Genomic DNA, 27770 nt, shown 5'->3' on the forward strand with positions numbered 1-27770 from the left:
AGAGGCCTTGAAAGACAGACTTTTTTATCCGGGCAGGGATTTACAGTCGGCACCTATGTTGACACTATACCTTGTGAGGCAGGTGCATTAGCAGTTGCGACTGCAGTATCATACCAGATGCCATTTTAAAATCCTATATTGGAACACAGCATTTGATTTATTGATTATACTTAAAATTGATTTTTTTTAACTGTTAATATAAATTACCTGCTCTAGCTTTGTGTGTTTTCTTTTAGAGAATGTTACTTAATTTCTATAAGAAAATCCATAAATCATGTAGTTGGATGAGGGTGCCCAAACATCATAAGACTATTAACTTTAAACTAGAAATATATCTCAATACACTACCATTCATATTTTATATTAAAGTATTCGGAAGTAATCTCTGGTGTGTAGGAGATTTGTATTTGCATCTACACCATTATATAATAATATAATATATAATTTATAGCACCGACCAGCAAGAATCTATTACATGATAAATGATACAACTCAACATATAGGATTTCCTTGATATGTTATCTGCCTGGAGATTTGATCTCCCCATTTATGTGATTTTGTAAATCCGTTCTTTGTTTTTGATTGTTTTCTCAGTCAGACTCCTCTACTGCTTTGTTTCTTTTCTTGGACACATTTAAAATAAACTTTTTTGTAGATGTTTTTACAAATTAGTCAAATCCAGGCTTAGCCTCATGCTTATTTTTTCTGACATTTTTAATGAATAAGTACACACCCTTTACTACAAAAATACTTATTTTTGCATGTGCAAAAATAAAGCTTTTGCAAAGCTTTAGCACATTTTATTTTTGATTTTTATTTCCAGTTTGTTACATTCTCCAAAAATGCCTAGAAAAGGAATAATACATTTATCAAATTAAATTTCCCTAGAGGATATATTGATTTGCCTTCATTTAGCAAATCAGCAAAGTGTTAAGTCCAGTTTTAACTCTCCTGAGGAATGTGTATACATAATTTTTTGCCAGCTCAAGGATAAGAAGAAAAAAACCCAATATGCCAACAATATGATTTTTGAACGTAGTGATTTTTAATGCTGTCATTTATAGCCGTTACTGTGGGGGGAGTAAGATGATGCATGGAGCTTTATATGGTCAGTGTAAATCATGTCATGAGGCACATGAGGTCAGTGTGAGCTGCTCTATTGAACTGAGGGTTAAATTGATCAGACTGCATTACTTTTCCTCCAGGGTCACAGGGAAAGATTAGTCCTCTTTACACTAGGGGGTGTGAGCCTTTGGCTCTACCCTTGCACACAGGCCAGTCACTCTTTCAGCTCGGCAACCCATCATTTGACCTTCAGAAGGGACGTCCTGGTGCTGTAAATTACACACTTAGCAGACAAATCTCAACGCATCCCACTCTTATAATTACACACTCTCCCAAGATTCTCAGTGTGAGGCCCACTCTTCTGCCTCATTTTCACACTCTCCCCAAGACCCAATACACAAATGTATAATACATTTTAAACAATTTACATTTCCTTCCAACGATATTGCCACTTACTGACCCTGGGGAAGGTTGTGGTTAATCAGTTTGGTCTTACACTCAAAATATGGTCAAATCTGACCATTTACTGACTGGACATTATCATAATTAATTACGCTACTGTAAAAGAAACTGGCAAAATTGTGAATAGTGGCATTAAAATATTAATATTAATAGCATAAGAGAGGTCTGTGAATATGAAAAATGAATTCCACTAATCAATCTGGAAAAATGAAATTGAACCAAACGAAAGAACATTTTGTCTAAAATACTTTTTATTTTTATTTATTTTTATTTTATCTACAAAGCTCTGCATTTTTTACACTCTGGGTTTATTTAAAAAAAAATAGGTATCTCAAAAAATTTTTTAGTTGATTTCTCAAGCATCAGGCCTCTGCACTGGATTTATAGATGTTTGCCATAGATCAGAGCCTGCATTGGTCAAAAATGTCCTTGTATATTATGGAGCCCTTGACGCCATGTGTCCTTACGCTCCCACCACAGCAACATAGATCCAGCACCATAATTGACTCTTTAGGTAAAGCTATTTTCTGTATTCTGTTTCTACAGTAAATATTAGTGTTTGTTTCTAGTATTTCAGTTTAATCTCATCTGGTAGGACCCTGTCCCAGAGATATATAAAGCTGCATGTATAAGGGCTTAATGTTAAGGTTTGCATTTTACTAAACCTCACTAAGGCCCTCATATACACAGCTTTGCAGCAGAGGCTTTCATTACACATTTTTGTTGGCATGAGTTTGGTATGTAATTATAGCATTGAAGTTATATTTTGGTCAGTTTGCCTCACTGTGAGTTAGTATTTATTTCACAGATAAGGTCTGAACCACAGTTTGTGTTTTGTTACATTACAGAACCACTGAAAAAAGTGTTATCACAGTTGATGCAGTTTTCAGTGAAGGAGCATGGTATAGTTATGGTAATTAATTTACAGTAAAAGGAAAGGTTTTTACATGTTTTCTGTTCATTTTTGAGGAAAGGCACTTCCTGTAATTCCTGAAAGTTCTCACACTGCACACAAACTGGGCCCTAGTTCAAATTTTGGTCCTTTGGTACAGACCATTTTCCAAAGCTGCTTTCACATATGCCATTTTGGTTTGGACCAGACTAAAAGGCCTGGAGCAAACAAGACGTTTGTTAGCACTTTTATTCATGGACTGTGTTTCAGGGATAATAGGGAATCATTACTGTAAATCCTCTAGACTGAATCTTTAGCTCTTCTCTTGGAAGCTGCACTTAATATTTAGCTTTTGCTTATAGTTCGAATGTAAGGTCAGGCTGATAAACATTCATAAACATTTCATAGCACTTTTTTTTTTGTTTGTCTCAACAGTAGGTGCTGATAATCCTGGAGGCCATGGCCTTATTGCATTGTATTATACACTCTTAAATATAAAGGTGCACTTTCGCCTCTATAAAGACCCATTTTTGCTGATACCTTTAAATGAATACAATTTAAATGGCGCGTCACACTCATACATCTTTTAAACAGTTGTAGATCAGTTGTACATCAGATGTTTTTTCTGATGTAAACAAAAGTGGTTCGTCTGTGGCATTGTTCAAAGTACCTTTCGTAGCACCTTTATTTTTAGGAGTTTAAGACCTCTTAACACCACTGGCTCTGATTTAGCTAATCCTATCTTGCCCTGAACAATATTCTCCTAAATGGTTTCCTTCTGCTGTACTCCAGCAGCACACATTGATCTCAAATGATCATCAGTTTAAAGGGACTTCCATTAAGATGTTGTAAATCTCAGCAGAGTAATCTATACACATGCCGGGCTCATGGCACTGGTTTCAATGTCTTTCAGAAAACAGGAAAGAATTTTTTACCATGTTCAGCAGGCCGATGAACACACTACACAGAGCAGCAGACATCCCAGGACTTAGAATTAGGATTAGGGAAACTCTGGATGCTGAACGCTGGCCGAGTGATGTCTAATGGCTAAAACCTTCTTAACTCGAACATAGTTCTGTCATGTGGTGAGGGAAGAGAGCAGCACTATCTGTGCGGCCCACTAGAGGGGGCTACAGGACAGCAGATGAAGTCACTGCAGCTGTACTGCAGTCACAAATTCTATGACTCAGAGACACTGAGGGAAGACCTAGAAGATAGTGATGCATGTGTTAACATGACTGCATCATCGCATGGTACTTTTCCACTTGAGGCATTTTACATAAAATACATCCATATTAAGCCCTCTGCGTACTTAATGGGATATTTAATAAGGCATTTAGTAGAAAACTTAATGAGCTCTCACTTGGTCCCAAATGTATTGTTTTCTTCACGTGTTCTTTTTTTTTTGCCAAAAGCATGTGCTTAAAGCTGTATCATCCCCAGAGAAAGGTGCTAGTCCCAGCCCAGAATATTTGTCTTGTGTTCTTTCCAACGTAAGCCTGTCCACTGGCAAGCAGCACATGGCTTATTGCAGCAGAAAGCCTGCCATGTGATTTGTGAAACACAGCAGTGTATATAAGGCTACGTTTCTGTTCACAGATTAGCTCTAGGCTTAGGTTTTATTCAAAAGTCATAGTAAACATTCATTCTGATACATGTTGGTTTCAAACTGCAATTTAGCGAGCAAAGCAAAGAACATGAGGTTTCTTTCTGTCATCACTTACATGGGCTGTGTCTCCCCGTAATGGACATTGATTGGTTTGTAAAGGGGCCTGCATCTGACATCAGCAGAGGGTCAGTTCAGTGAGTAGAGGGAAAATATTGCTTTTGTGTGCAGTGCTATTTTACTTCATCAGCTTCTTATTCGTATTTTCGGTTCCACCTTAAATGGTTGGACTCATTGCACTGGTTGATTAATGTTGTGTCCCAAACCGTACCCCCATGCACATTACCTTCTGTACTGCTTAGTGCCCTTCTGATAATTATCCAATATTTATTTTTTATTTTTATGTAATGTGGTAATGTGCAGTTTGGGATAAAGCAGTAACAAAAGACAATTAATGTGTGAGACAGGGGAGAGGTTTTGTATGTTATTTTTCCTCATGTGTACAACTCTGAATGCTATGATGCACTGTTTTCACTTAAGGCAGCAGGGTATGGTAATTCCAGTGGATTTGGTCACATTCATCATTTTCTCTGCAATTTATTCCACTGTCAGAATCAATGCCCTGTAGTACACCACTTACACAGGTAAAACTAATCCCAACTGAACATTTGATGTGGGTGATGCAAAAGAGCAAAGTGTTGAAGAAAATAACACGGGAATGTTGTTTACTGGGTGATGATAGCCTGGCTCAACTTCCTGTAGTTCAGTGGATTCCTCTGCTCCCAACGCACCTGATGCAACTAATAAAATAATTAACAAACATTTCCGATGTGCTGACCCGAGGAGAAAACTACATCATGCAACGCAGAGGCCCACCAAGTCCAGGATTGAGAAGCACTGCTGTAGTTGGTGGTTTTCACACTGCAAACGAACCGAACCACGGTCCAGTTTGATCTCTTGGTCAGACCAAATCTTGGTTCTTCAGTCGGGACTGTGGTTCGAGGCACAGTTGACACTTGCCATTTTGTTTCACACAAAGTTAAGTCAGACGGTCTGGACCAAACAAGGTAAGTATAAAAGCGCCCTGTTTAAACGTGCTGATTTTGACAGACTACCTTGTACCTCAGAAAGCAGTTTGTGCTGGAAAAACGTTTTTAATACCTACAGGCTGAATAGTCGAACATGTGTAACCGTTTACCTTGATAATTTGTGTCAAATCTTTGACCTTATGACCTTAAAACAGCTCCACAGCAATAGAAAATGATTATTCTTGAAAAAGGTGTGGTTTCGTTTCTTTCATTCATTCATACTTTCATATGCGTGTGATATTGTATTGGTCCAGTAGGTGGCACTGTGGAACTTTAACAGGTACTGCACTTCCTGCGCCAGCTTGTGTTCTTCTAAACTGAAAAAATATATATATAGTGATAACACAGAAAATGGAATAGAGGGCTTTGAATTGGGAGAGACCTAGTGTGTGTGTGTGTGTGTGTGTGCGCGCACATGTGGTCATAAGCTGTGTCTGATATAGCAGTGATTTAGCGTGGCGCTTTGATAGCATTCTCACTTCTGGTAGCAGGGTGGCACCCTAGTTCTATAGATAGGTTTTAGAAAAAAACAAAACACACACACACACACACACACACACACACACACACACGGCTTTTCCTGAGAGCCGTTTCATTTACAGGGCAGGATTAACCTTCTTTCTGAGAATAGATTACGGAGTGCCCATCACGATGATGATCATCATCATCATCGTCATCATTATCATGGTGGCTGTGGTTTGCTTAAAGAGAAGCTTAGAATGTGCACAGCCCAATCTTGCATCCAGACGAGTTTAGCAGAACCCCTAGATGTTCCAAAAATCGTTCATTTAATATAAATTTGGTTCTGAAATGATGATTGGTATTAATACAGTAAAGTGTCTGATGTTTAGAGTCATTAAATAATCTGTGTTGACTTATCTTTATGATAGTATGATAACCTGATAGCAGTTTTGCTTTTCTCTCCAGACTGACCATTTCTGCTGAATGCCCAATGCAGCTGGAAGATTTCCCCATGGACGCCCACGCCTGTCCCCTCAAGTTTGGAAGCTGTAAGTCAACTCCTTCCTTTGCCTTCAGACTGACTTGCTTTGTTGCAAAAAGCATTCCCCAATTTAGCCTACACTAAATGACAGCCAACACAGAGGAATGTGTGGTGCCTAGGAAACGGATCATCCTTTATTACACAATGAAACCAGACCACCATCAGCGCAGCTTAAGAAATAAAACAGTTGAAACTGTTTCAATAAACACAAGACAGCAAGCAGCCTCTTTACTTTAGATATTCATTCATTCATTATCTGTAACCGCTTATCCAGTTCAGGGTCATTGTGGGTCCGGAGCCTACCTGGAATCACTGGGCGCAAGGCAGGAACACACCCTGGAGGGGGCGCCAGTCTTTCACAGGGAACACACACACTCACACATTCACACACACACCTACAGACACTTTTTTTTTTTTGGGTCGCCAATCCACTTTTCCACAAATTGTTTTTGGACTGTGGGAGGAAACCGGAGCACCCGGAGGAAACCCACGCGGACACAGGGAGAGCTCACCAACTCCTCACAGACAGTCACCCGGAGCGGGAATCGAACCCACAACCTCCAGGCCCTGCTGCACCTCCGTGCCACCCTTTAAGATAGATATGAAAGTAATAAATGAACAATATACCATGTAGTGCATATACCAAGACGTTTGTTTGCCAGTGGTTTACACTCACAGACTGCATAAAACATCAACACTTCCTCCAGCTGGGTTTTGCTCATTTGACTTCTATTATGGAAGGCACTTTGTGACGTATATATATAATATAGATATATAATATAGAAACAACTAATGCATGGTTTAAAAACAATAATAGCAGCCATTTTAAAACCTGCATTCCCCTAGTTCAATTCTCAGTTTTTACCGAAACCACGTAAGTAAATACAGATTAGCAACTCGACAAAAGTAGGGCTTTCGTTACTTGTTAGATATTTTTATTTTAGCTTCAGAGGTACAGTGCAAACCTAAAGAAGTTGCACTTTGTATATTGATAGGAAAATTGTTCTTATCTTGTTAACCATCACTGTAAGCCACATGGTGAAAGCTGGAATGTAAAAGCTGCTGAAGCAGGAGTCGAGAACGTAAGGTAATTTAGCTTAAAATTCATGCAGTGAATTATGGTTCAAAAAATCTCTTTTCTGTATGAGAACATTACCCCGTCGATGAGCCTGTATAAGAGAAGAAAGTGCAGCAGTAGATGCAGAGAAAGAGAGATGGGGTTAGTGAGGATGCTGATGCACCATTTCTCTCTGACTCGCTTCATGTTTTGACAGCAGAGTAATGAGGGGAGTCGGGGAGTCACCTCTCTCTGCCCTTGCATCTCTCTCTCTCTCTCTCTCTCTCTCTCTCTTTCAGATATGTAATTAAACTGGAAGTATGTTACATCTTAAAGGGGCATTTAAAAAATAAATAAATCACATTATGAGTGCATTAACAAATTTAGGCATCTACACACACTCTGGGCCTAGTCTGAAAGGAGATAAAAATGTTGGTGCTGCTGTTTGAGTCTTGTGGTATTTTGACCAAAGCGTTTCTCAGACGTGTTAAGACCCCAGAACTGTGTAAAAAAGGATTATAATATGTCACCTTTTATTTAACAAATTTACAAAGTTAACCCTATCTGCGCAAAAATGTCTGTTTATGGTCTTTTAATCAAAAATCATACAGCTACATATTAATATGACAACACCATATGCATGTTTTGTATATTGAAACATTTCCTGTGTATAAGCACTATTCACTGAGGCTACACCACATCGTCTTGGAATATTTACACATTTAGAACTGTAAGGATTTGTTGGATATTTTGTCCCATGTTGCTTCTATATCATTATTTATAGCTGCATTCCTAAAAATCAGATGTCTGCTATCTGCTTTTTTCACATACCACATCAGGCTTGGGTTTGTTTCTGTTGAGTCATTGTTGATTTATGTAGCCTGTGGGACAGGTAAACATGTGTTGGGTTGATTAAATGGTTAGATTGGACCCATATTCTTGTTAGTTCTAGGAGCACTGGCACAAGCTGTTTTTTCTTTCAAAATGTTTACAAATTTTATGCACAAAAAAAAAAAAAATACAGGCAAAAAGTGAAATGACTCGCGTGTTTCCATCCACTGCACTTTTGCAAATAAACTTCAGCTGACACAAGCTTCTGTGACCAGGGCTGGCACTTTATATCAAAATGCTTGATTTAATATAGATTTGTTGGGGCGTCTGTTTTGTTTCTGTGGTATAGAGTTTTTTTTGGATGTTTACCTGTTAAAGTAAAATGCTGTGGCCTCTGACTTCTGCGCAGTGCAGTATATATGCACTAGATCTGTTATATAATACTGGTTATTTGACCTGTAAAATCCAGACCTGTTTGCTTAATTTATGCATAATTTGGATCACCTTTTCCTAGAGTCCTCCAAATACATACCTAGGCCAGACCTGTACTGCACTATAAACACACAGTACCACACCTGTGAAACCTTGTTGCCTAGTACATGAAAGAATGTTACAGATTATCGGTCCGATCCTTCACCCAGCGCTGAATCTTATCATGTTGTACTTGTTCAGGAGCTGGATTAAGATTATCACCTGCAGGCCCTGTAGAGTGGGTCATTTCAGTGCTGGATTAGGACTGCGTCCTGCTCCCCCCATACACAATGTGTGTTGAAGCAGGAATTTTCTGACTTGCAAGAGCTGTGTTTGAAGTTTTGTGGCCTGCCAAATGGATTGGGACCAGTTAATGGAGGGATGCCAGAGAGATGTAACAGACAGAGAGATTTAGATAGAGACTGAGAGAGGGAGAGAGAAAGCCTCACATCGTAGGAGGTGTTCCCCTTCACTCCATCTTCAATGCAAGTAACATACGTGTGCTTTTATCCAGGGTCAAAATATACTCCTCATGTACAAAATTGTCTGCGTAGTGTTGACTTGGCACACACTAGATTGGAATATGTAACATTTGCATAATTCTGTCACACAGATAGCTGTCCAAGGTACTGAATAATCGAGAAAGTGTATCGAGTTTAACTCTGTGGGTGTTTCAAAGCTTCTAAGGTTTTTTGTTTCCAGTCTTAGTAACACCCATTGCATCACCTTCCATTTCAACACATCAGGATCAAACTCTATTCCTTTCTTATTCTTTTGTGCTTTTGTTTCTAATGTTCTATGCGTTCAGTAATTGATACTGTAGGTGTCTGGAGGTTTGGGGACACCTGCACATCCTGCATGTTCTTCTGAAATCAAGCGTATTAACAGTTGGTTCACCTTTGCTACTGTAACAACCTTTCATCTTCTGAGAAAGCTCTGAAGGCTTTGAAACATTGCTGTGAGCATTTTATTTATTTATTTGCCTTTTTAGCCATAAGAACATTGGTGAGGTCAGGTACTGATGTCTGTCAAATGTATTGCTCAGTGATTTATTGCTGCTTTACAACCCTCTTGCTGACTCTTGGCATTGGCCATGTTGATGCTAGGCCCTGCCTATGGTAATGCTCTTCAGTGGAGATTCTTCAAGCTGTGTGACATGTTATATACAAATATAACAGTAATGGCTGCATCATAAAGCAGTTTGTTATTATGGTGTTATTATTCACTATATTTAAAATGTATTCTGTAGTGTAAATGACAGCAACTCAATTGTGTTTGTTAATTTCCTTTTTTATTTTTTGCTGTAGTTGTGTTGATATAATGTGTTTGTGGATGTGGAAATGATGCACATTGAAACAAACCCCTCCACCCTGCCCCCAGCTACTAAAAATGGCACTCGGTTTTCTGTGCTGTGTCCAATTCAGTGGGCCTCTGCCTGCTGGTTACTTTTGTAATCCACTGACCATAGTAAAGGTCACATGTGCATATGAGGTCATATAGGTTTATCCTGGTTCATCCAACTGCACTGTCTACAATCCCTCTGTATTCTGCTCTCAGACAGAGGCTGTCTCCGTCTAAAGATATTGTTAACAACTGTTTCCTTTCGTCTAAAATTATACGGTCTTTGTCCCTGATGAGATTCTTTCTAGAGCTCAAAACGCATACAGTTCTTACCTATAACCCTCGTTCCAAAACACCAGTTGCTCTTAAAACTAGGTAAGCCTTTCATGATGACAGGAGCTATAGAAATAGGTCAAAATGACATGCAATGTAATCTCGCTGCATTAATGTACATTAAGATAATGGTGTTTGTTTCTGTGGTCTCTCACGAGGGGATATCATTTCTGATTGTGGTTTTGCTGTGAGGGCAAGGACAAATAGTGGAAGTTGAACCAATATTTATTTAAAATTAATGGTCAAGAAATGACAGTATGCGTTGGGCAGTATTTCCTCCATTTGATTGCTATAACTGCTTCAGCTTGTAAACATGTTAATGGCTCCAGAAACAATTTTTGCCTTCACTGCAACTTATAGCGTAGCACGCAGTTTAATGTTTGATGAGGGTTGAGTAAAATTTTCATGAATATATAGTACATTGTTAATAAATGTTAATGAATTATCCAGCACATGTGCTTGGGGGCTTTTTATGGCCTCTTTTAGTTGACGTCTGCAGTCCGCTGTCTCGAAGCACGATGAATAATTTCTTTGCAAGTTCTTAATTTTCGTCTTGATGAAAACCAATGGAAGCAAGCCCTACCCGATATTTAATTTCCCCTTGATTGATATGTTATTTATTACAGCCTTTTTGTCTACCGTTTTAATCCTGTAGATTTTGTCTGATGGTGGTATAACTCCTCTGATTTACTGCTAGGGAATACTTAATCACTAGTGAGATTTCCAGTAGTCCATTACCAGATGAGGGTGGTGTAAACAAAGATGGCAGTACCAGTATTTGATTGGTAATTTAACTTTGAAGCGAGTCAGTAAAAAGTGTTTACTCAAAGAATTGTGCCTGATTATATAAGGCCTTATATAAAAGCTGTCTGAATTCAGCAGCTTTTGTTTGCCTGGTTGAATAACAGCAGCAGACGCCTAGTTTGACAGTTGTGTCTTCCAAAAGGAACAGAGTACTATTCTAACTGATGTACATTTGAAAATCGTTCCTGTAGTGTTTGGGATTACATTGTCTTGCATTTATCTTAAGGGAACTACATACTGTATTCTCATTAGTAAATACACAGCTATTAATACAAAATATGTAGTTATCATGTTTGTGGACACTTGTTCTCATACATAGTGAATTAACTTTAAGCCACAGTTGATAACAGATGTTCAGTTGTGTACTCACAGCATGGTTAGTCACCTTAGAAAAGCATGAAATGAAATGAGAGCTCTCTGGACCAACTTCATACCCACAGCTCACAACACACAAGACTTGAACCCACAACCTCCAGGTCCCTGGAGCTGTGTGACTGCGACACTACCTGCTGCTCCACCATGTTGCCCTTAGTTGCCAACTCCCATTTGATGCACTTGATTTCAGAAGAAGTATTGGATGAGCACATGTGTGTTTTAATGATTCTCTTGAATCATAAGTCATTGCCAGTTCCATTCAGTGTTAGGGCACTTGCCAGTAACACACATTTCCAACAACCTGAAGTGTGAAGGTAAGCATGTGCTTCCTTTCTTCTTCTTCAAAGACATGATGTGAAGCCAGCCATGGCCTCGTTCCGGCTGCCGCTAATGCTACATAATTGGACAACTCAACACACTGGAGAACGCCAACTGCCCATCTGTCATATCAGCCAACAGCACTGTGCTTAGATGATGTAGGAGATGGGAGAGTCATCCTGCCCACCCAGGAAGAGCAATGCCATTTGTGCGCTCTTGGACTTCCAGCATCTGTGCTTAGAATCTTGAGGCAGCTGCAGGGATTGAACTGTCTGTGATGAAGCTTGGACCGCTGCACCACTCGGGAGTCCCTTATGGGACATTTGAACTATGTTTAGTCCACACATGCTCATCTGCCTTTTCAGTCTTATTTCCTCTGGTTCACTCTGGTGCTCCTTTGTTTTTGACCTATCTCTCTTTTACATTCTATCCATCTTTCCTCTCTCTGTCTGGCTTCCCCCTCCCTCGTGTCCTGTTTTTCTCGGATGATTTTGCTGATGTCCTGCTGTGGTGTTCCACAGACCTGCCGTACTCAGCAGCTTCCCAGGTGGTGGGACTCTCAAAATACTGGATGGCACAGTGAAAAATAATTATGCAGTCTCTCTCTCTCTCTCTCTCTCTCTCTCTCTTGCTCTTGCTCTTGCAAGCACAGTTTCTCGGAACATCTGAATTCAGTATTTGGTGTGAAATGGGTGAAGTTCTATTAAGTTTCTTGTTTTTAGTTACAGAGAAACATGACTCTACTGAGATCTTTACAGAAACTAAAAGAGGGACGTTTGTAACGTAGAGGGTAATACTGTTGCCTTCTATGAAGAAGACATTCAATTGCCTACTTGGGTAAAAGGCCATTGGATAAGTTCCCTAAACTACATTAGCTTCTCTCTTTAACATGATTTAAAATCTGAAATCTCTCTAGATACGAAGTGTATTTTCCTAATGCCGTAAATGAATCTGCACGTGTAATCTTAGATTCCTGGGTTCTTTTTCCTCAGGAGAACCACTTCAGCTGATGTTTCCTTCATCTTTCGATTTGATCTCAATGTCTGTGTCAAACTACTCTCTCTGTATCTCTCACACTCTGCTCTCTTTTCTGTCTTCCTTGATTTTCCTCTGTAGTCCTAACTATATAACAGATGGCTTAATACAGTGGCAGTGTGAGTGACTCTAACACATCATTTGAGCATCAAGCCACAAACCGCTCTCTTTGAACATACAGATCCAAACACAGACCAAATGAGTGACTTTTAATAGTTTTCAATAGGTTTTTTTCTGTTGCTTTGATGCCTTCCAGTGCTGTTCCAACACAAGGACCTTATCATGTCAACAAAGCACCATCTGCCTGTCCAGTTGCGTAAACTTCAGTTTTCTCACTTCAGGCAAGAGGAGCGCAGCAGGAGGCTCCTGTAAAAATGTTGCCTATCATCATATAGACTGGGATTAATTCACTGCTGTCACGTTTGCCATCTGTGGCTTACAGCCCAGAGGAATGCAAATTTCTACCTTCCAGCAGGAAAAACTGGGCTTACACTGGTCACTTTCCTTTGGCTAGAATATGATAATTAGGTGAATGGCCTCCTGTTGTTCTGTAGTCAGATCAAGTAATTTTAGCATCTTGAGGCAGTAGCCAATGCCAAATGGATGAAGGTTTAAACGCTCACTACAATGAAATCATGCAGCTGCCCACCTCTCAGACTTTTCTGTGATAAACAACACACATTAATGAATATGGACAAATATGGACATTACAACATATACATTACAACATTTCTTCTAAAATGAACTCATACCAAACATTCGTGTAGCAGTGCTTTATATTCTCCAGCCTAGACTTTAATATTGGACACGGTGATCTAAAGCTCAATGTGTATGACCCAGAGCATCTCACTGAAATTCCTGTGGTTGTATGTGGATTCTACAAACTCTCTGCACAGTTCAGATTATGTATGGAATGGGCACACCTTAAATTAGCTGAATTCACTGATGAATAGTGTAAGTTCACCGCATCTCATTTATTCACAGTGAAATATATAGGGTGACTTCAACTTTCTAATATATAATTCTCTAATACTGATTAAAATTCAGGAACTCAGCAACTTAATTACTTGATTAACTTTAATTTACCAGAAATTATGCGCACACAGCAGGAGAGTCCTCTTCCTCTGGCCCATCAGCAGACACAAACCGAGAGAAAGAGAGTGGCCTGAAAACCTATATCATTTTAATATTAGTGGATAAAAAGGTGTGCTTTGTATTGACAGATTCAGCTGTTTTAAAAGCCTAAGTAAAACTTCTACCATCTTTACAGGTAATATGCAAGTGTTTGGGTGCCCAAACTATACAAATAACTAAACTGAATAATAATTTTAATCCATTGTTTACAAAAGAAAAATTAATCAATAAATGGAAAAGTCACTGTTCATAAATGGGCTGATATCAAATAAACTATATTTTTCTCAATATGTATCACAACAAAATAATAGTCAGTGTATCTGAGATGTTTTTTCTCTATAGTATAGTTACGAGGCACCTATATATTTTATTATAACAAGTGCTGTATGATATTGTATGGCCTTTGTATGCTTGTTAATGACTAAAAAACGGAATAAAACAGCATCATATAGTGTCTTATGTAAGTGCATTTGTCATGTCTGTTGAATACAGAATCCATAGCATATGTTACCCAAACTAGGTACTAAGCAAACCGCCATTTCACTATCTTTCTTATAGAGCTGGTTGAGATTTATGGGTCTAATAATTGAAATTGGACCACTGTATGGTTTTATGATAGGTGTTTTGAGGCTCATATCCCTATATTTACCCTCCATATATGGATAATCCATGTCTTACTGCAGTAGAGCCTTGGGACATGCAGTGGTATGTCAGCTTTGATTCCTGTCAAAAGATTATATAAATCACAGCTTACTGAGTCATATTCATAGCTATAGCACTACTATATTTCACCTCCAGGAGGGATTTTTATTATAAGCAAGCATACCTCAGCAGTGTCTTCTCTGTAGGCCTGTTTTACAGGGTAGGATTAGTGACTGTGGTCATATTTCCTCAAAGCTTGCAGTAAAATTGTTGGTAATGCACTGTATCCTGTAACATAGAACACTGAATGCTGTGATGTGTATATATCAACATCGCTTCAATAATTTGAAGGTGAACCCATTGTTGATGCAATTCATTAATTGTAACCGCTTATCCAGTCCAGGTTTGCAGTATGTTCGGAGCCTACCCGGAATCACTGGGAATACACTGGAGGTGGTGCCTGTCCAACACAGGGCAACACATTTACTCACACTTATGGACACTTCTGAGTAGCCAATCCACATGCCATCATGTGTTTTTGGACCGTGGGAGGAAACCCACAAGGACACAGTAAGAACACACACTTAGACATTGGTCTAAGATAGTGCTGGACGATAAAGCGAATGTTTTTTTCCACTTCACTCAAAGTTTGCTCTGCTCCCAGTTTTTTGAAATTGGATCTGACCCCACAGATCCGGCTGCTTCTCTAAAGAAACACTCACAATCAACACTGAAGTGCTGAACTGTAAACATTCTAGTTTTCACAGCATTACAAGCCTTTTAATGAGTTAAATGCTTGTTAAATGTTTACTGTTCAGAACTTGGGAGGGTTAGGGTTATTTGTTTATTACTTTTTCTACATTTTCAAACGCTACAGGTGATAATATTCTAAACCCATTTTCTGACCCTAACACTTTTTTGTTATAAGAAAATTGTTAGAAGTGACTTTTTCATTATTTGGAGAATGTAATCAAAATGATTTACATTGTTCCAGTGAAAACTTTCCTTGGGGATATTTGCATACTATTTGCATATATTTTATTTTCTATATTAAATATCACCCAGCTCTACTCCAGGTCATCTCATCCATTGCTTTGAAGTAAATAGAGGAGTATAAGAGCCCTACATCACAGGCATTTTACAGGATTTGGCATTTTTTAGCATGATGAAGCACCTTCCAGTGCATATGAGTTGGAGTGGTGTTTGTGATCAGTTCATACCTGAACTGTTCTTTCTGAGACTGCTCCAATACTTAGTGCTTGTGGAGGCAGTTGGGCTTGAATAAGTAGATGATAGGTAGCTAGATGAGATCTCCAATTCAAAGTATTTCACAGAGACCTTTCCTGCACAAATTTTGCATACTGCCTCATCTAAACTGGCTGACTTTTTTTTTTCTTCCCTCATTTGGTTGAAAGCTGAGATGCTCCCAAATTGGCAAAGCTGCATTTGGTTTTGTGACTAGGCATGCTGCCGTTGTTTCCATTTTATCATCTTTGCTTTATGGTTTATTTAAACAAATATATATAACTTTCACTAAATTCAAAGTGAACATCATTGCTGTCCAATTCAAAACATCACCATTTTTTAAAAAATACTTGGAATAATGTCTTTTTACAATTACTTCCATTGAAAATAAGAACGTTTTTTTTTCCTTTTCCTGTAAAGTTACTATTTTGAGAAATACATGTTTCTAATTGGACAGTGATGATATACACCAAGGTTGTGATAGTTGCTTGCCATTGCCTGCGGTGGGCTGGTCCATAAACGCTGTGTTACAAAATTGTGGTTATTGTGACAGCCCTAATATGCAGAACATTAAATGGACTACTGTCTAATTGTACAACTGCCAAGTGCTCCGCCGGGGTCAGTGGAGCTGAAAGAAAGGACATTAAGCATATAAACAATGTTATGGCTGTTTGGTGTACATGGATTACTGAACTATGTTTAGGATTACACAGCATCCTGAATGTGTGTGTATTTATATATATATAGGACACTTGCCACAACCGGTGCAATGCAAAATTAACAGTTTGTTGGATTTTTTTTTTTGGTTTTTGTTTTGAAAGAAAAGTTCCAATACTTTGTGTAGGAAACTTATATTGCTCACTGTATGTAAAGTAGCATGAACATACCTGCCTAGGGCAGCTCATTGGCAATACAAATATATGTGCATATGTTATGCAAAAGTCAGAGACCACCCTTCTTTTTATTTAATTTCCTGTCAAAACAGCTATTAACTACTCTCATTTTTCAGGATAAAATGCTGAGGATTATCCTTCATTCATTCATTATCTGTAACCGCTTTTCCAATTCAGGGTCGTGGTGGGTCCAGAGCCTGCCTGGAATCATTGGGCGCAGGGCAGGAATACACCCTGGAAAAGGCGCCAGTCCTTCACAGGGCAACACAGACACACACACATTCACTCACACACTCACACCTACGGACACTTTTGAGTCGCCAATCCACCTGCAACGTGTGTTTTTGGACCGTGTGAGGAAACCGGAGCACCCGGAGGAAACCCACATGGACACGGGGAGAACACACCAACTCCTCACAGACAGTCACCCGGAGCGGGAATCGAACCCACAACCTCCAGGCCCCTGGAGCGGTGTGACTGCTGAGGATTAGATTTTAAGTAATCCAGTTGCATAAGGAAGGGAAAAATCAAAGGAAAATAAGTGGAAAATCAGGGGACTCCAAAACAGAAAAATATTAAACAATCTAAAAAGACAATGTGTGACTATTTATAATAAGTCCACCAGCTCCTTCAGTGCTACACCAGTACTTAACGCTTTCGACTTTGAAAGACCATCAAGCACCTCGATCACTTCAGAGCTGAACAAAAGGATGTTTCTGGACATCCTCACCCTGTGATGAAATATCATCTAAAATTAGTGACATCACTGAATGTGCCTAAGATTGTTAATGAGAAGCAAAAAAGGTAAACAACTTTTTGAAATTGAGATGTGGAAAAATATCCCATTTGTAACCATCTCTTGAAAAGGATGGACAGTGCAATAACAGCAAATGCTCATTACTTAAAATACTCTTGTACTTAATGACCTCTTGACTGGAAATATAGAGCTAGAAAAGGAGCAATATCATTACTACTGCTTCATAAACAGGGGATATGTTCTTTATTATATGATGGTGAATGGGCAGCCTTATTTGTAATTCAGTTTTGGAATTTTAGCATTGTATTTTATATTATAAAAATGGACTCTCTTAGAAAAAAAACACACACACAGGCAGCTGCATAGTGCACACACAAGCTTAAAATGAATTTAAAGAAGAAAAAAAAACAGGAACCATGTCCTAACCCAAAAAATAAAATAAATAAATAAATAAATCATCTTTCCAGATATAATCCAGCTTCATCTCCGGTAGCCCACCTGTTTCTCTGCTGCTGAGCTGAACTAGTTAAGGCTGGCTGCTGTGTGGTAGTGCAGTGGGGGAGCCAGGAGAAAGTGCTGGATCCTGTTCCAGCTCTAATCCTGTGTTAAAAGGTATGGGCTTTAAGGACATTGCTGTGTGTGGGTGTTAACCAGCACTGAGTGAGCTGATGGAGTTATTTTTAAAGGCCAGTGCCCCAGGAGCTTCTGTCACACCTCTATTATCTGCCAGAAAGACTGAGACAGACTGACAGTGATATAGTGACAGACAGGCAAACCTCAAACCATTCGTTCCTTCTGAAAATGACTGTCCTTCCACCAGAGGAGGAATTTTATAAAATGAAATATTCTGTTATTACTGCCGATAGAAGTTAAATCATCCTCATCCATAGGGGGACAGTTTAATAGGGCATTTTTCTGCAAAGTGACATGTTCGAAAACAACTGTTGCACAGGTTTTTATTTCTATTTATAAATTATTTTTATTGACAAAATATGATATTCTAGATTTATGTGCAGTGAAAATGTCTTTTACTTTTGAAAACAATGCAAAAGTTACACTGCCCAAATGTCTGCATAATTTCCTAGATGGCTGAACAGTACACTGTAAAAACATGGAAAAAGTATATAAAATTACTGCATCAGTCAGTGACTGAGACCAAGTTCAATCAAACTACACTGACCCATCTTTAGCTCCACACTCTATAGACAATAGAGCTACAGGCCCACCCAAAAAAACAACTTCCTGATTGTCTGACTCCATCTTTTTATATGAACACCATCAGAGGGACACTTATCCAGGTTACTCTGTAGATATTTTGGATATAGTTTCACCCACAATGACAACCTCATGATTCAGACTCCGCCTCTTATGCAAACACCATTAGAGTAATCCCTCACTACTTCGCGTTTCATCTTTCGCTGATTCGCTACTTCGTGGTTTTTTCAAGGGGGCTTATGGCTGCTATATCGCGGATATTGAGGGAAAATCTAGCAAAAATGTGAAAGATGAATAGCCAAAATATTTTTTTTTATTATTTACATCTATTAGACTAGGCCTGTAGGTGACAAAATATGTCATTTACAAGTATTTCTTACGTACAGTACATGTATTGTTCATGTCCACATCCAAGTGAAATTTACTTGCTAAATCACAGCTAAGGAATGACTCTATTAAAGAAACTGGTAGGATATCACATGCAGTTCCAACTGAAAAATATTATAGAATGACTGTTTAATGCAAAGGGTGGGTTGTTAACAGTACAGGGAGGGGTTTAAAAGTCCAAATACTCTTTAAATACATAAAAAATATATCTTTCCTCTACTTTGCGGAAATTGTATTGACAATTTCTGTTGGTGAAATCTTGCATGTGTGTTGTGAAATTTGAAATTAAGGTCTTAGTTCTTGGTATTTTCCTTCTATATATATATATATATATTGCAGGGAATTCAGGGATGGTATGTTTGTTTGTTTATACTGGAATGTACAGTAAGACAGTAGAGCACTCGTTTGAAGACTGTAGGACACCTACATAAGCCCTTAATGATAACTGATATAAACATTTATAAATAATATTTTCCAAAAGGCGTCAAATAAGTGACACAGTGACACAGATATTTGGTGACATTAGGTTGTGTCATGACATTTTTCAGGGTGAAATGTCATAGCACGTTATGACAACGGATTGAGCTGGGTGTTTTTATTTTAAAAATTTTTTCTTGTTATAACAGTGACAGAATTTCACTGGCCCTTATGTAACGTGAGTTCCATTTTACTCTTTAATTTTTAATCTTTATTGAAAATTCATAAAAATATTATCAAGAATAAATTACACTTAACTTGCTTAACTTAACCCTTTAACGTCCAAAGTTTTTATAGGCTTATTACTTATATATTATTACTAGAAAACCTTTATAGTGTCAGAAATAGGGTTGGGCAGTGTCCGGGTTCTACATTGTTTAGAAGCATAGCTGGCCAGCTTACAGGCACTTGTGGTTTAGCGCAGCGGTCCCCAACCTTTTTTGCACCATGGACCGGTTTCATCTAAGACAATATTTTCAAGGACCGGCCTTCATATGTTCAGTCCTATATTTGCTCGATAATCGTTAATGACGTAATCTATTAATAAATCATCCTCAGTGGTCTTATGTCAAATGCAAACATCAACAGACAATAAACAACCTTTTGTTCATAAATTAATAATCAACAGCATCTCTGTAAATGAAAATAATTATTTTAGAACAAAAATCCTTTCTAATAAGAAATAATTATAATAAAAAACTAAACTCGATTCAAGTGACAATACTGGTCATTTCTCTATAAAAGGGTGAACACGTCAATCAAATAATAATAATGTCAATTAGTGAGAGCCCTGAGCTTGTTTCTCTGCAACGAGCCGAAAGGTCCAAAACACACCCGTTTTCATAGTGTGACATCACTAATCAGTGAGCTCACACAGCGCACCCTCTCTGTGGCTCTCCTTAAATGCACATGAATGAACTCTTGGCCTTTTACTTACACTGCCCAACCTTTCAAGAACTACCAAATTATTTTACCAAACAAAACACATGCATAAATTAAATTTATCAATTATTGGCACGTCACCTCCTTCACCGACATGTTTTCGAGATGAAGCTTTGTATTAAAACAGGGAAAATGGATGCATTTGTATCTTGGGTGTATCAATTATCTCAGGAAGACAGCAAAAAGCTTGTTAACTCTACATGATTAAAAAAAAGAAGGTAAAAATATGGCAGTTTTAACTGGTTTATACCAAAAGATCAGCTAAATTCTTTGCATTGCACAATGTTGGTTTCTGCACTCAAATACTGTGCTGTATGTTGAATTATAAAACCACTTATTATCCACTGTGAGCTTTGCATCTTCGTCTCGATCCAGTGCACTGTCTGGGTGTAGTATTTTGTTTTATAATCTGTGAAGTGCACTATGTAGGGAGTATGTGGTGTTTTTTGGGTCTCAACCCAAGCCTCTCCTCCACTGCTGTTTTATTGCTGTGCTGGCTGAGGTGACAACTGAAGGTCAGATCTAAGTTACATTTAAAGGAGCAATATGTAATACTGACACAGAACGTTTAAAATCAGAACTACAATACAGTTTCAAAACAGTGGAGAGAGCTGTCGGCCTCCTCCCCAGACGTGAAGCTCGAGCAGGTTGGCAGTTTGAGGAAAACTGAACTAACAAGCAAGAGATGAGTTTAAGAACTTGGACCGCAATAGCCAAGAAGAATGTGCCATTTACACTGAAAAGAGTTCATCATTTCACTAAAACATCTACGCAAAAAAGTAAACATATGGTCGTCTTTTCCCTGCATTTACAAGTCTTTTCTGCCACCTGAAATATTTTGGCTAGAAATGATGGTGTTACTTATCGATTTTCCTTTCCACCATAAATGTCGTTTAGGAAGCAGATCTTATTCACAATGTTTGTCGTCAAACATTTCATTCCACCTTACATTGTCAGTTTACGAGTCCTAATGGCGTTATTCGCCAGGTTGTTGAATTGTCTATTCCACCTTAAGAGCCAAAGTTAGCACTAGGTTTATAAACAAAACTAGTTTTGAAACACTTATTTCCCATCATATCCTTTTAAAACACACCACCAAGTGTACATCATGTCATTAAAACATCTACCTACCAGTTAACCCTTATATTTGCTGTGTACTACCAAGCTTGAATTCTCCGGTCCACCTTAAATAGGTGAATACGTGTGGCTTTTCAAACACAGTATTTACTCCTTAATTTATTTAAACACACACACCATGGAGAAATACACACAAATATGCACCAAAATCTTTAAAACAAACAAACAAAATGATATTTATCCCTTTCAATCATGGTGTTATTCTCCTTTATATAAAACACACAAAACACAGTCCTGACATCTTTCAAATGTCGCTATGCCTCACTTTCTTTACATAAAATGCAAAACCTATGGCCTTTACTCCTTTTAATCTATTCATAGGCATCTATTCATAGGCATCTATTCAGGGCGGGTTCATAGGAGCTCTGCTCTGGACTGGGCAATCCTCAAAGAGAATATACTGCTTTAGCAATCTTGTGAGAGGCAGCAGTGTTTTAGTTTCCTTAATCTATGATCACACACCCTGGACATTTTATGACTAAGTACAGTAAATATCATACTAATTGCTCCTTTTAAGGGGAGAAAAAAATGTGTGGTAATGTGAATGTAGCAAAAATATCTTCTGCTCTAATACAAGGCAATGTTTCAAAATGATTGGCCTTTGCAATAAACTGTGTCTTTATAGATGTGTTAGAGATTAGTCTGGGAAATGCTGGAGTGTACCTTGAAGACTCTTACGTCTCAGTATTGCAACAAACAATTTTTGGATTTTGGAATCACTTTAATATAAGAAAACATTTTTAAATGTTTATAAATGGTTTAAAAAACAGCTTAATACATGGTTATTAATTTGGTTGTAAAGCCCTTAAAGGTCATTAATAATCATTTGTTACACAGTGACGGAAAGACACAATAACCAATTTTTATCTAATAGGAAACGTGTCAGAGAACTTACTGAAAATGTCAATGTAAAGAGACCTGAGGATGTGAATTTAATCATTTCGTATTTCAAGGTACACACCACATTATCCCTGATGTATAAAAGACACTCTGACTGTGGTTAATTAATTAAATGTTTAAACTTAACAAATGTGCTGAAGCTGACAGGGTTAACACTGACTAATGGAGAAGACAAAGTAAGATCAATACCTGGCAAGATCTGAGGTTTAACAATGAAGATGGATGTGGATTTACTATTTGGCAAACAGGTCACTGTTGCCCATTCTATCAATGTGTGATAACTGATCATTAATGACTATTAATGTGTTAAAAACATAATAACAATGAAAAAGAACTATTCTAAAGAGGTTCCAGTATTTTTTAAATGTATTATTGTAAAGCCCAACAGTGGTGGACAGGCTTTTATGTGAAAGAGTGTGGTTGGAGAAGGAAGATTATGATCATTAGTTAAAGTATCTTGGTCTGTCATTATCTGAGTGTACTCCATTTTTCTGCATGCCTCTTATACATAGTCTTTGCTTCTCTTCCACCTGTAATGAGCTCTTATCTTCCCACTACAACAAGGAATCATTGCTTCTCAAGCTACAGCCTGCATACATCTTCCAGAGTAACGTTACGAAGATTAGACTCCAAACACAGCACAACAAACCCAAGTGAAAGCTACTTGGAGAGATACATACACACTCATATCTGCTACAGAACAGCTGGGAACCCAGTGGCAAACACATCATACTTATCATATTTTCTCATATAGAAAGTGCAACAACTGCTGTATCTTGACTACATTAAAGTTGTTTTCGCCATGGAGCAAGCTTTGTTCTTTTGTTCTGGATTCTTTAAAATGGGGGAGTCTTGTTTTCTTATGAGACACAAAAGAGGCTACTTTTCTTAGAGCTGGGTGCAGAAGCTGTATCAGAAAACATTGGTGTAATTGCATGTTTGGGAAAATGTGGTGATCTCAGAACGTGAAAATTATTTCAAGGCTTCATGGCTGAGATGATGATGATGATGGGAAATAGCCACTGTTCATTCATTAATTCACGCAGACCCACAACCCCACAACCCTGGAGCTATGTGAAAGCAACACTACACGTAGCCACTTATCCACTATTCAGTTCAATTCAGTTTTATTTTGACTGTACAAAAACAGTGTTGTAGTGAAACTCTGACGCAGACATAAAAAGAAAATAGTCACAAATTAGTGCAAATATCACAAGACAATAGGGACATAAAGATTATGTGAGTATTTTTAAGAACTTTATGTGGTGAGTGTTAAGCTGGAAGTGTACAACATGTTGATGTAAACTGGTCAGGTGTGCCAGTTTGATTATTATAGTGTTTTACATGTGTTATATTAAAGTGTATGACACCTGTACTACACTATTTTGCCCAAATTGCACACCTGACTGGCCAAAGGTAAAATTAAGAGTTCTTTTAGGAAAACTTTGTTAGCATTGAGCCCTAAAAGTGTTTGTGAGGTCCAGTGCTAGTGTTGGTTATTCATCCCAGGGATACTGACTATAGTCACTCCAAAGAACCCTCAAGTCTGCTCTTCCACTGCCCATTGCTTTGTGGATGTATACCCCCCTAGCAGACACTTAGCTGCTCCAGAGCATTCAGTTTCAATTCACGCTTTTCTTTGGAAATAATACAAGACTTGGGTGCAGTGAAACACCCCAAATGAGCCACCCAAAATAGAGCTAGGCGATTATGGCCAATAATGTTATCACAATACCTCCAGCGTTTAAAGAAGGAAGAGTAAATAAGATAGGTTAAGAAGAGTTTTAAAAAATAAGTAAATAAACAATGTTTATAAGTTACTACTTAACTGTAAACATATTGCATCTCATCAGAAGGCTTTGAACAGTGCTTGTTACAGTGGGAAAGCTAGAACGTTTTCAGTTTTGCATGTTCTTTTATTCATTGTTTGAAAGCGTTTATATAGTTTCTTCACACTTTGAGTGAAGAAAATACCTCTGGGTTCTCTGCGCTTGTGTTCTGACAGGGGGTTGCCATACCAGACAAAATACACCCCAAAACAAAGTGAACAGGAGACTAAATATATACACACACTTGAATTAAATGTATTGTTGTTTTGTTTATGTTCTCATGCGATCTCCTATGTTCATTACTGTAATAGCATGAGTATTCGCACCTGATAGCGTGCAGCTGGCTGTGTTAACTAGGAATAGAAATGAAGGTTTATTGAGCTCTGTTACCCAAAGCTTATCATCGTTATTGAGCAAAAATGAATCACGAAAACAAATCAATATTGTTTTATTGCCCAGCACTACCCGAAAGTAGACAAATCAATAATGGTATTGTATAGCAGTGAGTTCAGAAACATTATAGTGAGAATGCCCATCTGTAGCCACATGTTTACATTACCATTCCTATTCATACAAAGCCTTTCGTTAAGTTGTCGTGGACTTTATCTGAATGTAGCCGCCTCATTGAATTCCTTTGTCCATTATGACAGTCATTGTTTGTCTAACAATTCAAACACAATTAATTGGAAATGTACTTGTCGGATAGAGACTTACTTCTCTACTTAAATATACTTATTGCATATAATAATGAGGGATAAACAACAATTTTCACCATATTACGCTATTTATTTTGATAAGTACCATCATTGTCAAACCAAAACCTCCAAAACAATGCTGTAAATTACAAAACTAAGGCTTGCTAGTGCTTTCTACCAATAAACAGTAGAAAAAAAATGTGGAATTCTGTTAATATTCCGCTGTTAATCCGTACTCAAAACTGTGGACAGCTTTATTTTTGAATGTTGGCATTACTCCTGTAGCAGTATTGCTAGTAGAAACTTATAGTTCTAGAGTCTGTATGAATGAAAATAAGGGTATTAGTAGGGAGTGGGTTCCCCCTGTGTGTTTTAGCCACATTGGTGAGGCCAGGTGTTAGCTATAACACATCCCAAATGTAACTCATACCAGATTTATTACACATGTGTGTGTGTCTGTGTGTGTACCTTTGATTTCACATGGAATCTCGGATGAGCACATGTCCACAAACATTTGGCCATATGTTTCTTCAGTGACACTTCATGAGCTCAGCCTGTCAAACCTGGCCTGACTTAAACCGCGCTGAGATTTGTGCTGCATTAAGAGCTGAGGGCTGGATGTGTCCTCCTTTTTCCTCTTGCACTGGGCACTGTAAGGTCACGCAAGAATGGCAACTGACACCTTACATAATGTCCTTGTGTAAAACAAGAGACGGAATTAGAATAAAATAATCACTCAGCAAATTCTTTTCTCTTGTACTGTGCTTATGCCGTTCCTAATCAAATTTGTCTACGATAATTTCATTATAATTTAATGCAATTATGCAGTTATGTGATTACAGAAGGTTGCATGTCTTGTTTAGTCTCAGCTGTTATTAAGATGTTGTGGAAGGGCTAAGGAATGACTAAATGCTGTTAAAGCCTTGTCTCTGTTCCCTTACAAATGGGGTATGAGGACATGGCCACTGGAGTGCAACCACACAAGTCAATAGCTGAAGTGAAATCTCATCATAGGCATTACATGCAGTTGCAGTGCAAAACTCACAGAGCAGCCTTCAGTCTTATTTTTCATCTTAATTTCCAGTACAAAAAATGTATATGTGCAAATAATTCATATTTCAGCCTCGGGGGTCAAGCAGAAAACACATGCTAAACTGGTAAATTAGTTGGAAGCCTCACCATTATTATATTTCTTTAGGTTTCTCTGGAATTTGTCTTGTATCACAGGGCTCCAATAATGGTTTTGGGGAGAGGGAAGTCACTTGTCATTTTACAGACAATCAAACAAACACAAACATCTTCCAGTCAACATCAAAACCGCAGGGACATGTTGCAGCACCTCTGAAGCTCAGTCTTAGAAGCTGGTTTCATTTGCTGCTTCTAAACGGGGATTTCCTATTCTGTCAGCCACGAATCATACGACACCACCTGGCACCACCTGACCGGGGAAAGACGGGATTAGCCACCTGCTGTGCTTCTCTTTTTAATTGGTTGAGAAGAGCACAGTGAGCACGCCCACAAATAAGCCTTAACTTTAGAGCTCACATTTCGTCAGATTATGAAAACAAAGTCAAACATTAACAGGGCTGAATATGCATGCACAAGCCCACACAGTAAGCCTTGAAAATCTGAGCGAATGAACCTAAATCTGTAAGAGATGTCATAAGTAATGTATATTGAAATGTTGAAAATCAGTTACTCAAACATTTTATATTGCAATATATATTGATATAAAATTATTGTCCAGTGTTGTTTGCTGTTTCTTTATAACATATTAATATAAATGCAGCCCCTGTCCTATCCCCCATTCTTTAAAAAACACATTTCAGTTATGAACATAGAATGAAGATATGGCACAAAGTCTTTGCTTTTAACTGAAATCTGCTGCAATGCTCAGCGTGACTTTTTGTTTTCATTTGACTCCTGAGGGTTAAATCCATATCGCTCTGTGAACTTGTGTCCTCACGCAAATATGTGTGCAGTTTAGAGTTCTGACCTCACTTTAGTCTACAAAGTATAAGATGTGACTGAGCAGACTCTATAACAATCATGTATAATTATTTTGAGTGTTTCAATTGCAGAAATTATTATGAAAAATATGATAAAAAAATAATGGTAAAAATATTTTTAGAAAGTGAAGCTGTGGCTTCCTCATGCAGTAGTTAGCAGCAGCTGGGGTCCAGTAACAAACAAGCAGCATGGCTCAGTACTGGTCTGTGGGCTTGGTTTTCTCTCTCCTCCCTCGTTGAAATGTTTTAAAATCTGTTTATCTGCTGGTGCTAGTTTTAATCTAGAACAGTGGTTCTCAAACTTTTTACACCAAGTACCACTCATTATCAAACCAAAACCTACGATTTTTACCACAGATACATGTGTGCCCCTGGTTCTTCCTCTGTTCCAGGGGAATAACACAAAATTTTGCTTGAAGTTTTGCATGTTTTGTTGCTTTTTGTTTACTTGAAATTTGCACGTGTAACACAAAATGATCTAAAATAATTACTAAACATTATAGAGAGAAATAACTATAGGCCTTAACTGAATGTTTTAAACACAATTATACATTTATGAGGACATATAAAATTGATGGGCAATAAGCGATTTGACAGAGATAAAAATGAGAAGATGTCAATTGAATATCAGTTATGTGCTTTAATAGGCTCCAGGTGAAAACACTGAGCTAAACCTTGTTTTAGGGCGGTATTGATGCAAAGAACAGCCTCTTTTTCCTTCAGCTGAGCGTTTTCTTCTATTTTATCTTCATGTGTACAAAATTATTGCTTAGTTTCTCTCTATTTTTGCCTCTGGATTTAGTCCTTTGGTGTTCGGATTATTTCTC

At 38.1% G+C, this 27770-nt stretch overlaps 1 protein-coding gene across 4 annotated transcripts in view; it reads left to right on the plus strand.

Annotated features, from left to right (window-relative positions):
- gabra5 (gamma-aminobutyric acid type A receptor subunit alpha5) overlaps positions 1 to 27770 on the plus strand; it is a 57733-nt gene that overhangs the window by 13210 nt on the left and 16753 nt on the right. For all 4 annotated transcript variants that reach the window (XM_066666318.1, XM_066666317.1, XM_066666320.1 and 1 more), the window contains one exon: positions 6041 to 6123. In XM_066666318.1, coding sequence (XP_066522415.1) covers positions 6041 to 6123 — 83 coding nt within the window. The remainder of the gene's footprint in view (positions 1 to 6040; positions 6124 to 27770) is intronic.

The sequence above is a fragment of the Hoplias malabaricus genome, chromosome 3 (assembly GCF_029633855.1).
Source record: "Hoplias malabaricus isolate fHopMal1 chromosome 3, fHopMal1.hap1, whole genome shotgun sequence".
NCBI classification, from domain to species: Eukaryota; Metazoa; Chordata; class Actinopteri; order Characiformes; family Erythrinidae; genus Hoplias; species Hoplias malabaricus.